Source organism: Xenopus laevis, chromosome 3L, assembly GCF_017654675.1.
Source record: "Xenopus laevis strain J_2021 chromosome 3L, Xenopus_laevis_v10.1, whole genome shotgun sequence".
NCBI lineage: Eukaryota > Metazoa > Chordata > Amphibia > Anura > Pipidae > Xenopus > Xenopus laevis.
In genome coordinates this window covers 43,227,223-43,244,894 of record NC_054375.1, presented here as the reverse complement: position 1 = coordinate 43,244,894, position 17,672 = coordinate 43,227,223, and the positions used below count along the sequence as shown (strand labels likewise).

The 17,672-nt window shown below is 37.1% G+C and overlaps 1 protein-coding gene across 1 annotated transcript in view; it reads right to left on the bottom strand.

The window, feature by feature from the left end:
* Positions 1-320: 320 nt before the first annotated feature.
* tgfbi.L (transforming growth factor beta induced L homeolog) overlaps positions 321-17,672 on the bottom strand; it is a 37,541-nt gene continuing 20,189 nt past the window's right edge. Inside the window, 12 exon segments of the mRNA NM_001095238.1 lie at positions 321-757; positions 2,146-2,170; positions 4,539-4,612; positions 6,755-6,857; positions 7,431-7,555; positions 8,047-8,177; positions 9,044-9,180; positions 10,345-10,490; positions 10,989-11,126; positions 13,442-13,654; positions 14,910-15,054; positions 17,349-17,495. Of these exon segments, the coding sequence (NP_001088707.1) occupies positions 717-757; positions 2,146-2,170; positions 4,539-4,612; positions 6,755-6,857; positions 7,431-7,555; positions 8,047-8,177; positions 9,044-9,180; positions 10,345-10,490; positions 10,989-11,126; positions 13,442-13,654; positions 14,910-15,054; positions 17,349-17,495 (1,425 nt within the window). The 3' untranslated portion in view covers positions 321-716.

Genomic DNA, 17,672 nt, shown 5'->3' with positions numbered 1-17,672 from the left:
TTTTAAATTGACTTTTCTCTCACATAAAAGCTGTCAAAATTTTCGTTTTTTAAAAATAACGGATCATCCTTGATTTTGATTTGTCTGACCCAGAGCTGTGAATAGTAGTAAATATGCTTAATAGCACTTCCCATTAAAGGGTAAACCACAGTACAGAAAGTAAAATCCTCATAAAAATGTGCCTTTATTTTCTTGTACATGACACATGAGTTGTCGAGTCAGCAATAAAAAAAGACCAAAACTAAAACAACAACAAAAAATGCAAACCTCTCCCCCCATATACCCCCTCAAAAAAATGAATAATAACGACCATAGGCAAATTTGAAAACAAAAAGTTATTTTTCTAAAAAGCGACAAAACATAAAATAGTAATACAACCACGCGACACATGAAATCACACATTTAATTGAACACTGAAAACTGCCAAATTAATACTGGCAACACTGTAAATTTGCATCTTAAGAGAACGTTTTTTATTCTCAGACAAAACTGTTAATTGTTGGTAACAAGTGTGTTTTGTTTTAGACAAGCACGTGTTTTTTTCTTTTCTTACTCTGTTATCCTAAGCAAAGAAACAGACGTGCATTTTGTTTAGGGCATTCATATCTTAGGACATTTTGGATAAACTTTAAATTGGAATTTCAAAGCAAACATTCCGTTCTTGCTGCTGCAAGGCACATATGGTGATCCTTAGTCTTCTCCCCTCATAAAAGCAGCTACTGTTTCACTCTTGACATTAACTTGGAGTATGCGGGCGCTGACCGAAAAATGAAAAAGAATAAAATAAACATCAATAATACAGAAAATGTTACAAATGATAGTTTTGGGTTTCTCTCTCTGTTGACATTGAACGGGACAATGTCACCCCAAAAATAGTATGCACGTGATTAACTGCAAACTGCTAATACTCAGTACTGAGATTTAAGCTTAAATTCTTCTGCTTATATTCATTGGCATTCACTTAAATCTCATATATGAGAATAGAAATATATATACAGGTATGGGATATGTTATCCGGAAACTCATTACCAGTAAGCTTTGAATTATGGATTTTAATGAAATAAATAACATTTTTAAAATTGATTTCCCTTTTGCCTGTAATAATAAAACAGTACCTTTTACTTGATATCAACTACGATATACTGTAATTAATCCTTATTGAAGGTAAAACAATCTTATTGGGTTTATTTAATGTTTATATTATTTTTTAGTAGACTCAATGTATGGAGATCCAAATCATGGAAAGACCCCAGGTCCTGAGCATTCTGGATAACAGGTCCCATACCTATGCATGAATGTATATACAATTATTTTCACTAGTCAGAGGCACAAGTAAGCAAGATTGTCTTGCGTTTAGTTTTCCGAAGTCGCCCGAAGTTGCCTCACAAGGAAACTTTGGGCGACACCTGTTCACACAGCAGAATGTGTACTTTATGACAGAAAAAAACCTCTTGGTCTGATGTTATACAATGTCTGTCTAAACCGCATAATCTGAAAAAAAATAGAGCTCTGTCGGAAAATCTGAAAATGGAGATACACTTTTCACATCAAATTGAATCTGCCCCATAGTTTGACCCTTCAGATCTCAGAAGTAAACTTTATTGTAGGGATGCACCGAATCCAGGATTCTGTTCAGGATTCGGCCAAGATTATGCCTTTTTCAGCAGGATTCGGCCGAAATCCTTTTGCCTGGCAGAACCAAATCCGAATTTGCATATGCAAATTAGGGGAGGGAAATTGTGTGTCTTTTGGACACAAAACAAGGAAGTGAAATGTTTTTCCATTTTGCATATGCAAATTAGGGTTCGGATTCGGTTCAGCCGAATCTTTCACAAAGGATTGGGGTTCAGCCGAAAACCAAAATAGTGGATTTAGTGCATCCCTACTTTATTGTATCGCTACTATTGGGCCAAATCATTGATGTGCATGTGGCCATATGTATTTAAATTTTTGATCTCCTAATTTCAGATTTCCCCTATACTTCTATTGAGTTTTCATGAGTTGGTGGTTATGGGTTACTAAACTAGGACTTTTTCTTGCAATATATTACAAAATTAGAGATAATTACATAATTACCGATATACTGATATCTTGGAAACAAAAAGATAATAATTCAGAATACAGTTAATCCATAGATATCCTTACCTAATCGGGCACTTATCTGGGAAATCTGCAAAAAAGAGAAAGGCATGAGTTAAAGACTTGTTTATGGAGGTAGGAAATAATGACAAGCTGCTATGTGATTGATGACTTGGGGCTATTCATTGCTGTGGTCTGGGAAAGAATTTGAAAGGTCAATAACGAAAAGGGCTACAAGCTGCGAGCAGCTAAAATGCTAAATGTCTCAAACCTTCAGGCCCTCCTGTAAACACCAACACAATGGCTGCAGTGTAGTAAGTGGGTTTACACTTTATGTACAGATGAGATTGTTGGCTTTAGTACACATTTTATTGCTCTCCAAACAAGAAGCCATCAATGATCCAAACTGATGCATTGAATGGATGGGAAATGCACAGGTATTTACTAAAGTGAGTTGATGTATAATGTGCAAACAGCAATTAATAACAGTTTTGTTCCCCCCTAATAGCACATGGCTTGATGTCTTGGGTTTGCCATACTATACACAGAATGCTAGGGAACTACTTATTGATTCTGTCTTCACTGTAACACGTCACAGTACAAAAGCATTTACAGGTTAGATTTCTAACAGAAAAAATGTAAATCTTCACCAGGGAGAAGTTATCAAATGCCAATAATAATGACATCATCATACCAAATGTGGTAAACAAAAGAAGCAGAATGATTGCCAGTGCTCCGTGTCTGCCATTAAAAAGAATTGTTAGTAGCACACTTTGGCCAAAATATGAAAGCTCATGTGCCACTCCAAAACCCCTCATTATACGTGCGTCCTACATTGTATGATTAGCATTCTGTAGTCTGTAGTGCATGTAGTAAAACCATGTTGTACTTAACCTTAACTCAAGTTGATCATACCAAATGTTTCTTATCTGATTTACAAATTTGCTCAGTTTTTAGAGTTGAGGTTGGTTAGTAAGGTATGGCTGCAGCTCTCATAACACAAGGTAGGTACCTAAGCCTTGTTCACCATATCATGTCTATATACAGAATAGTGAGTATATTCTGTGTATAGGAATAGTGAGTATACATGTCTCCCAAGGTATCCCAGACTGAATGTTATGTGCATTACAGGCAGACATCGCATATCTGCAGTCTACCGTATGGGCAAGTTCTGTTGTACTTCCATTACTAGCATGACATTCCACAGGAGCAGGCTGGAGCACTCAATCCACCCACAACGTGCACATGCTGCAGAGCTTAAATACACTGCAAAGTAGGCTCATGTGCTAGGTGTATGCTGTAGCTATTGGCACAACCTGAATTGTATTTTTTTTCTTTTTTAGGCTCTTTTAAAGCATATAGTGGTTTAATGTGACTTGTGTATCTGGCAGAAAATAAAAATGTAGGCCCCCTTGCAATCTGACTACCCCTCACATCAGGCTCAGACTGGATATGCGCAGAGCTGGGACGAGGGCCCTGACCAGGCCCCCCTCTCATCCCAGCTTCCCTTTCATTTGTATGGTTATCTATATGGTAGTTATACCAGAGAAACCAGAGGCCTATTAGCTAAGCATCTGTTTGTCTCTATTGCTCAGACCAACACTGAAGGACTTCTGAATATGCAGAAGCAGAAAAGTATTATATATTACCTTATATGTATTCACTCCAGTCTAAACAGGTCACTTTTTATCATTTTCCCTTTGTACACTTATTTACTTGTTTCTGCTGGCTTCTTATTGTTTTACTGGCTCAATTTACAGGTTTAGTCTTACCTACATTGCCATTGTCATAGGCTTGCCCAGCCTTTGTTACTGCCTCTTATAACCCTCTTAAGGGGAAATGTAATAAAAGCTGCCCATAGAATAAAAATCTGAGAAATGCAAACAATTTTCCTTTGGCTATATTTATTGTACTTTTTGTGAACCCACAGTGCCAGTGAAAAGAATGAATGTGTGATGTATAATCCATGCCAGTATATGTAATAGAACCACAACACTTAGTGATGTTCTGAAGGAAAATGAAGAGAACAGATGCCATGTAATGAATTATTAAAGAATCAGTTATAACTGATTCCACCAAGGCACTAACTGGAAAGAGTTTGTATATTCTCCCAATGTTCCTTCGGGTGCACTTGTTTCTCCCTCTTTCCAAACGAATACAGGAAAATGAATTGGCTCTTAATAAAACTATACATAGTATTCATGGTAGACAGCTAAGATTGCACTGGGCAGGGGCTGATATGAAAAGTCTAGAATCTCTGTAAAGCACTAAAGAATTGGTTGGCACTTTATAAATAAAAGATAGTAAAATATATATATATAATATAAACCAACTATACTCTGGTAACCTGTTGCCAAACATTCATTATTGTACAGTATTACATCTGTCAAATAACAGAAGTGATCCACTTATTGTTGGTGATGTACAGTATGTAGTTTATTATGTAACATGACATTTACCTTAGAATATACAGGGGCTTTCTTTACAACTCCCAGGCCAGAGTCGGACATCTCATCTCTTTCTTGTGTTTTGGCTGGTAATGAATATAACAGATATTTTTTAATTCATGTCATGGTTAAATACATAAATGGAAAGAGATGAAAAGATTAATGAAGTGTTTATCAGGCCGTCGCACACTTAGGGTGAAGGATTCGAATGAAAAAACTTTGAATTTCGAAGTATTTTTTGGGTACTTCGACCATCGAATTGGTTAAATTCGTTCGAATTCGAACGAAATCGAACGAATCGAACGAAAAATCGTTCGACTATTCGACCATTCGATAGTCGAAGTACTTCCCCTTTAAAAAAAACTTCGACCCCCTACTTCGGCAGCTAAAAGCTACCGAAGTCAATGTTAGCCTATGGGGAAGGTCCCCATAGGCTTGCCTGTGATTTTTTGATCGAAGGATTTTCCTTCGATCGTTGGATTAAAATCCTTCGAATCGTTCGATTCGAAGGATTTAATCGTTCGATCGAACGAAAAATCCTTCGATCGATCGATCGCAGGATTAGCGCTAAATCCTTCGACTTCGATATTCGAAGTCGAAGGATTTCAATTCGAGGGTCGAATTTCGAAGTATTTTTAACTTCGAAATTCGACCCTTAGTGAATCGGCCCCTTAGGGTCTGGCCACACAGGGCGTTTTGGGGAGATTTGTTTGCCTGGCGACTAATTTCCTCGTTTTTGCGGCGATCAATCTCCCCAAATGCCTTCCCTGAATCTGCGCCGGCTAAAATGAAAAAGACGGCGCTAATCACACGCAGCGGTTAGTTTTCCTAAGTCGCCCGAAGTTGCCTCACGGGGCGTTTTTTCATTTTAACCAGCGCAGATTCAGGGAAGGCATTTGTGGACTTACCCTTAGAGGTGTTTAATAACAATGTAAATATTTGAACCCGATCTAGATGCTCATGAAAATCCAAAAGATGACCGTTTGCTACAGGCTTTTAGACTTAATATTGCAAACCTAATTGTGATATTAGGTACCCCGTATGCCAAAACATATTGGGCCAGATTTTATTAGATGAGAAACACTTATCTCCTTATTCAATGCCAGATTGTTCCATAGATCTGGATGCAATTCAATAAGAAAAACGTCTCACTGATTATCACATGAAAACTCTATTGAAGTCTATGGGAAAACGCAGGAACTGATTTAAGAGAAACATTTCTTCTCCTAAAATCGATTCTTACCCATAAGTTTTCACATTATAAACCATAAACCATTATGGCACTGAACATGGATCTTTGTGACATAAGGTTACCCTGTATGCAAAAACATATCAGGCCAAATTCATTGAGATGAAATCCCCTTATTTAATTCCAAATTGTCCAATAGACCCGGATGCAATTCGATGAGAAACAGTTATTTCAGTGTTTATCACATGAAAAATCTACTGAAGTCTATGAGGAAACAATGGAACTGAATTAAGAGAATCCTTTTTCTCAGCTGTATGGATGTGTATATATTTATATAAATATAAATATATATAAATATGGATCTTATAAAATAAAATAAGTTTTATCTTGACTAATCCCAGTGTGCTTCAGCTTTCTACATGGATATATATATATATAGCACCTCTGGTGAGCTTTTTCAACAGGCCATCAATTTGGCAATATCATATGCCCCTTCTTTGATCATCAATGGCACTGGTAGGCATGAAAGTGATAGGAGCCACCTTTAATCAGGAGCCATCTTTAGTCGGATCATCTGGCACACACAAAAACATATTATGCCACTGTGCATTCTGTTTACCAGATGTATCAATAAACGCCTATGACATCTTTATAGAGTGGTAAAAAGTTCTTGATCAAGTAATGATGATCCTAGAGTAAGAAGTTTTATAAGGCATGAATCCACATGTGGGTTTTCAGCTATTCTTGACCTGCAGCCAATATCATTACCCATGCTCTACATTGTAGATCAACAAATCACTTATACCAGTTACTGATCCTATTTTTTCTTTAGGATGCTTCTTTCTAGAACCTACCAATCCATATGTATAACAGGAGAAACATAAGCATTTTAGCCACTGGTTAGAACCATAAGACTGGCATACTGTATCCAAGCATTGACTGAGAGTGTCTCTAAAGAATACATTACAAGCCCTACTTGTTTACATACATATTGCACTATATTGCAAAACAGATTTTACATATTTTTATCCAAGCTTACCTGGTGGGTGTAAGAAGGTGGTAATGGCATGAATTACTCCATTTGTTGCCATTATATCAGCTTCAGCAACGGGTACTTTGTTGACATGCATTGTGGCATTTTTCTATGAAAATCAATAAATGAATAACATTAAGCCTCGACAATTTAACATGCTCATTCTCCTGCAATTTACAAAGTAACTGAAACTGATTTCTATAGTTCTTATGTCCGTGATATTTTGTGATAATAACATGCTACCCTTCAGGGCTTTTTATTAAATTCATTATATTTTATTCAAAGTCATTATTTATACATTATTTGAATATCCACTGGTAAAACATTTGAATTGCTCAAGAATCCAGGAGAAGGAATTTTGGCACAGTTATGTGACTCAGTATCAGCAGAGATTCACACTGACTTCATTACAAACTTATTTTCTGACATTTTGTCATTAGTTCTTATGGAGATTTAGTGGGAGTGACATGGGTCATGCTCCTGTACTTCTAATTGATTGTCATTTGTGAAGTCTTTATATGTAAATTCCAAATAGCTTTATATGCATCTTTTAGATTGTAAACTCTAAGAAACACTATTTCTATGTAATCATGTATGTCATCTGTATCTTCACTTGTACAGCCCAGAGGAGTAAGTTGGAAGTTTATAAATATGTGTTAAGGATTGAACTTGTGAAACTTACTGAACTGGCTTCCAGTTTTTCACCCTGCAGTGATTTTAACCGTACAAGTTGGCTGACTGCTCCACTGACCAGAATCTCATCACCAATGTGATACTTCAGAAGATTGCTAAGGTCATTGGCATTACCTTGTGAGAAAGAAGAGATTAATGTGACTAAAAGCATTTAGGAAAGGGGTGACATGCATTATGCAAAACAGAACTAGAAAACTAGATAATTTGGTGCCGGACACTGGAATGAAACATTGCACTGTACTTATTTTTGCTGTTTCTTTTGGATTGTATTGCAATCTAGTAGTATAGCATTTCCTACTCATATGTTTATAGGTATATATGGAGGCAAAGAATGTCAAAGAAGCCCTGGCATTTTAAAAATAAGGGCCATGGCTGACGTGTCGAATGTTAAAATTTTGTCACTTGTGTGATTTCCAGTTGACAGGAGGGTGGCAAAATGCTCTGACTTGCCTGTGAGTGCATATCTAAAGGCACCAAACCAATAAATGTTGTTATCTGAGTTATATGGAGATATGTTCATTTGCTGAAGGATACAGCCAAGGATGACCCAAACTAGATTCCACTAGACCCTTTCTTACATAAAACAATATATTCATTATTCATACCTAGAAGCTTGTTCAAGTCTCCTCTTGGAAGGGCACGGAATGCCTCGTCTGTTGGAGCAAAGACAGAGAATGAGCCTTCTCTGTTTAATGTCTCTGTGAGTCCGGCAGACTGGATAGCAGCCACCAACATGCTGCAAAGATAAAAAGCAAGGTTACATGACAAATTCCCCTAAGACTAATTCCATACACATGGGCACAATGATTGTGCCCAGAGAGAGAAATGAAATGTTATTAATAAAGTGTATTTAAATAATATAATAAAAAGTCTTCTAGATTGTAAGCTCTTGTGATTTACTCCTTGAAGTTACACAGCTTCATCTTGTATCAGACTGCGCAACTGTGCTCAGCTTGGATGGTGTAGCTTGAAGGCTTCAGTGATATGATTCCTGAAAGTGATAGAAACCTGCAGGGTTTGTTCCTGCTACGCAAGTGAAGGTGCCTTTGTCCAAGGAAAGGTAGTTTGGGGTCTGATAAAAGCTCTTGAAAAGATACTTTGTCAAGACAACTGGACTTTGCTTTTTAATAAAATCACTTTAGAACTGTAGTTCTCAAACTGGGGGATGAGAGAGCTAAGTTGGGGTGGTCAGCCTTAGGGACATTTAGGGTGCTATCTGCAAAGCTTTTTTTGCTCACCTGAAAGCCCATCTTTAGTGTCTATTAGGGTGAGATTTGTCCCCACAAAACTTACTTAATGTCAAGGATACTCATAGAAATACGACTGAATAACTGATGCATCAATGTTTTTCCAATTTCTGTAGATTGGAACACATTGATAGGTGGGCTCTTACCAATGGTTGAATGTCCAAAGGGGTATTGAAATGAAAAAGTCTATTTATTCTTAGTGGAATGGGGTTTTCGTATTCTCTACCCCATTACTACTCAAGGTTTTGCCTGACAACATGCAGGTAAGCACTAGTAGAACATTGTAGTGCAAGCTAAGCCTTAAAAGATAGTGCTAGGAATGGGTTACATATACTGTAGTGTCCAAACACATTACCTGAAACGATTGTCAGCTTTCAGAACATCCATGACATTTCCTGTGGGTGGAGTTAGCAGCTTGTCCACAATAAACAAGGTACCATATCTTCCCTTCTTGTCATGTGCATCAATACAGCTGTTTTCAATGCAAAGAGCCTGCAACCAGTGGGATCATAAATATTTTAAACTATTTTGACAGCAGACTAGAACAAATATTGTAGGGATGCCCTAAATCCATCATTTTTAGAGTCAGTCAGTGTCAGGTATTGCTGGGATTCGAGCCAGGGACCTTTGGGTTTCTGGATCGATAACTTAATCATTTGGCCAGGTGAGCAGCCTGTAGGGTTGCTCTCTATATGTTACCTGGCCTCTGCAGCCCCAGCCCAGCTGCAGCCTGTTTGGCCTTTGCAGCCCCAGCCAAGCTGCTGCCTGATTAGTTGCAATCAGCCAATCAGGGCTGACTCTGCACTATTTAAGGTCAGCCCTCCAAACACACCTTACCAGAGCATTGTTTCCCACACTAGCAGTGTGGCATTGCCCCTAGCTAAGGGTTTCCGCTTTAGCCTCCTTGCCTTGTTCTGTCCTACCTTGAACCTTTCCTCCTTATCCTTCCTTGTTCTTTTCCTGCCTGGTCTTTCCCTCCCAGTTCTGCTCGCCTGTTCCTGATTCTTGCTTCCTGACCCTGCCTTGTACCTTGTACCCCCTCATCTCACTCTGCATCTTGCCCTGCCTTCTCCAGTCCTCTCTTGCTATCTTGCTCTCCAGTCCTTTCCTTCTATCTGCTCCAGTCCTTTCCTGCTATCTGCTCCAGTCCTTTCCTGCTATCTGCTCCAGTCCTCTCCACTCCTGCTATCCGCTCCAGTCTCCTTCTGCTCTAGTCTCCTTCTGCACTCTATCCCCAGTTTGATCTGATCTTCGCCCACACTGTCCTGTCCCATCCAGTCCCATCCAGTTCCTGTTCCACTCCTGCTCCATTCAGTCTGTTACTGTCCTGAGTCATCGCCCTCTTCATCCTGCCTAGTCCAGTCCTGATCTTCGCCCTCTCCGTCCTGTTCTGCTCTGCACCTGATCCAGTCTGACACTTCGCCCTCATCAACCTGTTCCTGCCTTCCCTTTACGTGTTCCCTAAGCGCATACAGCTTCTGCCTCAAGGACTCGCCCTTCCCCCATCAGCCTCCACAGCGCCCCCTACCTTATCCTTGACAGTCAGACACAGAATCCTCCACAAAATACACTAATATTAAATGACCCCCATAATATGTGCAATATGTATCCCCATTTGAAATAGTATTTGAGGCGGTAATAAAAATGTGTCCTTACATTTCGGTACACAAAAACACGAAGTTTCTTTCCACCAACTGTTTCTAGGGCTTGCCCATGATAAAGGTACTTGGAGGACAGCGTTTCTTTAATTATGTGGTTCTGAAGCAAATTTGTCAGGTCTCTGTTAACAGTGGGAGTACCATCTGAAAAAATAAAGTTTGTTGGGATACACACAATTTAAATAAAACAAATGGCAATTACGTTATGAGTCATTTTATGTACTGTGCACAAAAATCTACTTGGGCCAAAACCTTCCTAGTTTAATCTCCATCTTCCTTTTACCAACATCTTGTACCAATGTATTTTTTAACCAGAAAATGTTACCTGCTTTTATTACATTACCTGGCACGTGTCCCATTCAGAAAATGTAATTGGAAATGCCTTGCCAGACTATGTGATCAATAATTCATTTAGAAAAAAAGGCCTGTCAATACGCCTGTGCAATATAAGTAATGATGTCCCAAGGCCTGTTATATACTGTAAATGACTGAAGTTCTTAGCACAACTCACAATGCAGTATCCATCAATGGCGTTCTGGTAAAGTCACCCAAAGGCACCCACATTCTGTGCATCTAGCACTAGCCAGAACTCGGTAATTTACAATAGAATTTAGGATGATCTCAAGCACATGAAGAACAAACCTTTAAAAGCATTGTTGTGAGCAGCAATGACAGTCACACGCTCATTTACAGCAAGGTGGGAACCAAGGCCGGCTTGTTGGAAGAGGTCAATGACTTTGGAGACATCACTGTCTTTACCCAGTTCAGATAAAGTTTTTGCTGTAAAAACAAAAAGGCAGTTTTTGAATGAAATTGAATTATTATAAATTATATGTACAATAGAAAAACATACGCATCAAACATATAAATCCCATAAAGTACAATAGATCTTACAATCTCAAATCCATTAAATGTGATGAAAACATAACTCATACACACTTTTTGTACTCTTTCTTACTTGAAATGCATCAACTATGACTAGCTGGGAAATCTGACATGACAAAGAATTAGCTTTGACCTTAAGCAAAACTATTATGATGCAACATGGACAGTAGAGCTGATACCTGACTAATAATGGGACTGTAGAGCTATGGACATGCAATTATAGTAATTGTGTTTCTGCCATATTCAGTTCAAGCAGCTTTTTAGGTGAATTTATAGCAGACTACTAAGGGGGTCACATATACTTCAGTCAAAAGTTATATGAACACCCTAGGGCTCATTTAAGACCAGAACTGCAGTTGAGGCCATGCAAAAATGGGCATAGTCATTTATGCCATTCATTAAAGGTACTTCTGCCGAAATATGCTCCTCTCCCTAGTATGGGCACCATTCTGTTCAGATGAATCACTTGCAAGTGTGCCTATTGCTGCAGGGGAACACCAGTTGCCTACATCTTGAAGGTGGAGGTAATTCCATGGTTCCCTCTGTGTGCTGCATCAACATGTACTTAAAGAATATCTTGCAATGGCATTTTTGATGCTGAACTTCAGATATGACCCAATTCGACTGTAACTGTACTGGATTCAAGCCAAAATGGAAATGCAATTAAACTTGATCATGATTTGTGATGAACTGGATAGAGAGGTCAAGGAAAAACAGCCAACTAGTGCAGATCATTTGTGGGGCCTTCTGCAGCACTATTGGCATGCATTTTCATACAAACACCTCAAGTCTTTACTTAAAATAATAATTAAAACCCTCCTTCTCTTTGACTGAGGGGGTTGTGATGGCAATAGCACTTTCTGGGCAGTGATTTAGTTTTTTTTTATACTTAACAGTTTAAATATGATCAATAGGGGGTATCTTGTAAGATATATATTACATGATCATCTTATTCTGTCTCCTAGGTGACTGAAGAAAATCTCTGCTGCCCTTCTTGACACTTCTGGTCCAAGCTGTAGAATTTTCTCTCTTTACTTAACTGCCTTTGTTTGTGGATTCTCCTTGGCAACTGACTAGATAGGTTTGTATTGGTGTTGCCATAGTTTATATGTTTTGTCTTTCTCCAATAAATGTTTTTCTCTACAATAAATGTGTTGATTAAAAAAATGAATTTGTAGACACACATGTGATCTCTAGATATATCTAGAGATAACCTATAATTAAATACATTTTATCACACTGATGCCATGTCATCAGTTGAGTAATATTTCTAGAACCAGCATAATGTTTAAAAAGATATGTGATATATAAATTAAAATGTCAATGAGTGGCAACTCTAGCAACGTTGCAAGGAAAACGTGATATACAGTATATATGGAATGTATACACAATATGCACATTTGCCCACTTTAAAGAAAGATGCCCATTAACTCATAAAATCATAGTATTAAAATACTAATTTCTTCCACCACATAAAAAAAGAAAGTGATGGTTCAGCATTACTCATATAACAAGGTCATGCCAGTACAAGATGGAAAGAAAGCCTATACTTATTTGAAACTATATTTTAAGTAATCATTTCCATTTAGTTAAGCTGGAAAAAGAATTTGGTTGTGAAGTCTATGCAGTACATTAGTGTTCTTTTCTTTATGTAAAGCTTTAGAGCTGTGCAAAGTAAGACAATATACATGAAGGTGTTTTAGACTATGGGGGTTATTTACTAATTATTTTTCAGGTCGGGATTTTTGGAGCAAAAACTCGAATTTTTTATGGGAAAAAACCTTACATTTTTCAAGATTTATTATACCCAATGCTGCAAAAAGCCTGAATCTGAAAACTGGACATCTCAAACCTGTCGAGGTCATGTATAAATCAACGGCAGTGGACCCTATCCAATTTGAAAAAATCATGGTCTGCGCTGGATTTAAGATGATAATCTAAAAAAATTAAAGTTTTTGGCCAATAACCCGAAAAAATCAAGCAATTTGGGAGAAAAGTCTGAAAAAATTGTACGATTCGAGTTTCCCCTCGATTTTATTGAGTTTCCCCCCCCAAATTTTCGAGTTATTTTAATAATAAATAAGGTAAAATCCTGGATGGGAGTTTGGTGTAGCTTTCTTTATTTAAAAAATGAATGTCATTAACATCATACACAATAGCTGAAAAGCTCTCGTATAAACCAATAAAAAAAGGAGGGGGTATAACTATACCTGCATCTGGGATCAACAGTTCGTCAATGAAATGCACAACACCATTAGTAGCTAAAATGTCTTTCTGAGAAATTATTGGCTTTCCGTTGAGCGTGAGATCATCACCAGAGCAGCCAACTTCTATAGATGTGCCCTCAAGTGTCTCCATGGATGATCCAGCAATGATGGCTTCAGAGCACTGGGCATTGTTTAAAATGTGGTGATGCAACAGATCTAGGTTCAGAAATAGGGAAATAATAAAGATAATGGAAAAATAGCACAATTTGTTTCCTACCGTGTAGCCAAATAAACTCTACCATATTCCTAAAATTATTTTAAGTGATTTTAAAACAAGGAAACCAAGATAATTGTTTTGTTCTTTTCTCAGCTATTTATGTCCCATTACATTTCCCCCGTAAGGCATATGATTATTTAAGTAGAGACTTTAAGACAGGAAAACTGAATTTGATATTATGGCCTGGATTTATTTTCAGTCTGTTAAACCCACATAACTATTATTCTTTTTTTTCCATTTTCAGGAAATCTAACCATTTTATTGCAGTTAGTTTACTGACATAGTTATATCTCAGACTCCCACTTTGTACATTTCCAGATCACTGATTGCTTTTCTGTTTCCTCGTGGATGTTATAATGCTACCTAAACTCAGCCTCTCTAAATCTGAAAACAATATCTTCTCCACTTCCAAACAATATCATCTCCAGTTCCTGTAATTTCATTCAGCTCCATCCAGGCTACTTTCTAGATGCTCATCTGTGACTGATTCTCTGTTTTCCCTTCCCTAATCTTCTTCTTTGTTTGTCTTTACAGATTTACCCACATAAAACATATTTTTATCCACTTTCTTAAAATCCACATACTGCACATAAAATAATGTAAATGATTCCTATCTTGCTTTAATACATTCTATCCTAAAAGTTCACTCATAGTTTGCTTTAAAATTCATTTTATCCTTTTAAATACTAGTGTCCAATGTGCTGAATAAATGCCTATACTACGTGCTATTCTGTCCTCTTCACCAGATATATTACATCCCACGCCAGCCTCTGACTTCACTGTTTACAGTAAAATATTTCTTCTGTATACCTTACCATGATGTATTCGACACTCATCCTCCCTCCAAACCTTAAAACGTTCTCTGAAATTCAGCCTGTTTATTACTCCCTAGATGATTCACCATTGCCAACATAATGATTAATGGAAACTTCCTTACAACAGCCCTAAGTTGTTGGAAAGGACCTTATGTATTGCAATGCTAAAGGGAAATTATTATATTATTGTTATATTATTATTACCTACGCTTCTTATATAATTTGTATTACACAAATAGCTGCGTTACTAAATCTGAACCTAAATCTAACAAGGAAAAGGTCTTTCAGTGCCCTTAGCACAAACATAAGTTGTATTAGGTCCATTAACAAAGCTTGATACAATCCCATCCAGTACAATTTCAGACCAGTTCATGCTTACCTTTCAGGGCCTCTGGGTCACCCAAGATTCTGTTCAATGTTTCGGGGGGTATTTTTTCAAAGGCTTCGTTGGTGGGTGCTAAAAGTGTATATTGTTTGTTCTCACTTTCTAACAGGGTGTTAAGGCCAGAAGCAGCGACAGCAGTCTATAAATAAATAATTGTTAGTGAAAATAAATTAAAAAAAACCCATATTTATATGCAGTTAGATATAAAATCACTCCATTGACCTGGTGGATTAGATTCTCCAATCACATGGCTGCATTAAGAAAGAGTCCCGTATTGTACTAACATTCAATTTCAATTGACAAATCATTTTTTTTATTCTAACAATCCATGTTTTTTTTTCTTTAAAACTTCGAGATTTATAAAAGGTAAAAACCACAAAAAATCTAATACAAAACATTGCGAAGTAAAACCAGCCGAGGTCCTATAGAAGTCAATAGGAGCTGCATTGATCTTATAGGACCTTTCTTTAGCCATTTAGACTTTTAGGGGGTTTTGGATTTTTTTTTATCTAGTAATTGCCCAAAAATTTGTTAGAGGGTTTTCATATTTTTTAGCTCATTGTTTGGCTTTTTTTGTTTTAACTTTTTATATATGGATCTTTTAATAAATTACAAGATATTTGTTGTACTAGAAAAATAAGGGCCCGTTAACTAACAATCAAATTCTGATGTTTTCTACAAATCTCTAAATATTTTTAGGAAGTTGGGAATTTTTTTTTTAGGTGGATTTGATCAATATTTAGAAAATGTATTGTATCGACTGTAAATCAATATTTGGTTTAATAGAATATAATTGTAATGGAGCAGTCAGAATGGATTATTCCACAACACTCATTTGTAAATCACCCAGACAATGTATATAATTTATCAATGATATTATACAGCTTTAAAGTTACTTTATTTATTCCTATGTGAGATGGAATTGTGACTAATACAGTTTTGCCGACTAAGGAAGTCCAGATCTCTGTTGGAAGTGGTTTCTGGATCTGCGCCATTCTAAAGTGTGGATCATACTGTGCATATTTTCCAACGGGTCTGCTCCAGCAGTAATCTGATCTGGTTTACCGATGTTCCTGCCAGCTATGCTCCTTAAGGATACAGTACAACAAGTATTTTTAAGGTCTGTAAAGTTTTATTAGAATTCAATCTTCAGTTGAAGATTTGTAAAGCTAACTGAACTTTTGATGGATCCTAAAAACACATGCGTTATATAATGCCATGGCCAAAATGTGTAACTCTTTTAGTTCAAGAAGAAGGTACTATTTATTGGTCTTGTGCAGACACTCACAACTGCAAACATCTTGGTAGGGGTATGGATAATATTATTGAGTTCTTTGATGTAGGATTTTCCATAAAGGCAGGATTTTACCAATTTGTTTCCTAATAATCAGCAACTTAAGAAAATTCCAGAATTCAATATAAAACATAAGAAATGTGGTGTGATCTGTTGAGTATACAGTTTATATATCTAGCATGCATAGAAGCTTATTGCAATAGCTAAGCTATGTTTGGGAAGATTCTCATTCTTCCAGGTCATGGTACATCTGTAGAAATAAGTCAAATCAAATGGACTTGCTGTGTTTTTCTTGAAGACATTTTACTAGTAAGTCAGTCCATTCAGAACTGAGAAAGCCAGTCGGTTGACTGGTGAAAGATTTTTAAGAAAAACACACCAAGTCCAGTTCATTTGACTTATTTCTACAGATATGCAAAAGCTAAGGGGCACATTTACTTAGCTAGAGTGAAGGATTAGAAGGAAAAAAACTTTGAATTTCGAAGTTTTTTTTGGATACTTCAACCATCGAATTGGCTTCTTCGACCTTCGACTAAACTTCAACTAAAAATCGTTCCACTATTCGATAGTCGAAGTACTGTCTCTTTAAAAAAACTTCGACTACTTACTTCGCCACCTAAAACCTACCAAGCACCAATGTTAGCCTATGGGGAAGGTCCCCATAAGCTTTCTAAGCATGTTTTGATCGAAGGAAAATCGTTCAATTGATGGATTAAAATCCTTCAAATCGTTTCGATTCGAAGGATTTAATCTTTCGATCGACTGATTTTTCCTTCAATCGTTCGATTGAACGAAATGCGGTAAATCCTTCGCATTCGATATTCGAAGCTGAAGGATTTAACTTCGATATTCGAAGTCGAAGAATTTAACTTTGATGGTCGAATATCGAGGGTTAATTAACCCTCGATATTCGACCCATAGTAAATGTGCCCCTAAGCGTTACAAGCTTTTCCCACCCCCACCCCATCATATAACAAACTATACGGGATTATATTTTATGTACAGAGAGTTAAATTGACTAAATACTGAATTAACATTTTCTTTAAACAAACATTGCAAAACGCTGCCTCATTGGCACAATGATTTCATTGGAAGGATATTTAATGCACAGAGGAATCAAATGGATAATATATACTTACTCGGAGTGTTTCAAGGCTTTCCTCTGTTTCAACCACTTGGTTAATGTCGTTTGTTACGGCTGTGATAACTTTATCAATAACGTGGACTACTCCATTGGTGGCATGGTGGTCAGCCTTTATCAGCCTGGCACAGTTTACTGTTACAATCTTTGGAAAGAAAGGGGGAGTTGGTTTTAGTCAGAACAATAAATACATGCATTTTTTTGTAAATTGTCTAGATCCTGTGGTATTTGTAAACAGATCAATAACTAGGTGCAAAAACTGTGCCCAATCTACAACCTGAATCACTTTGAGCTCATCTGTACCTAATCCATTTGCAGATTG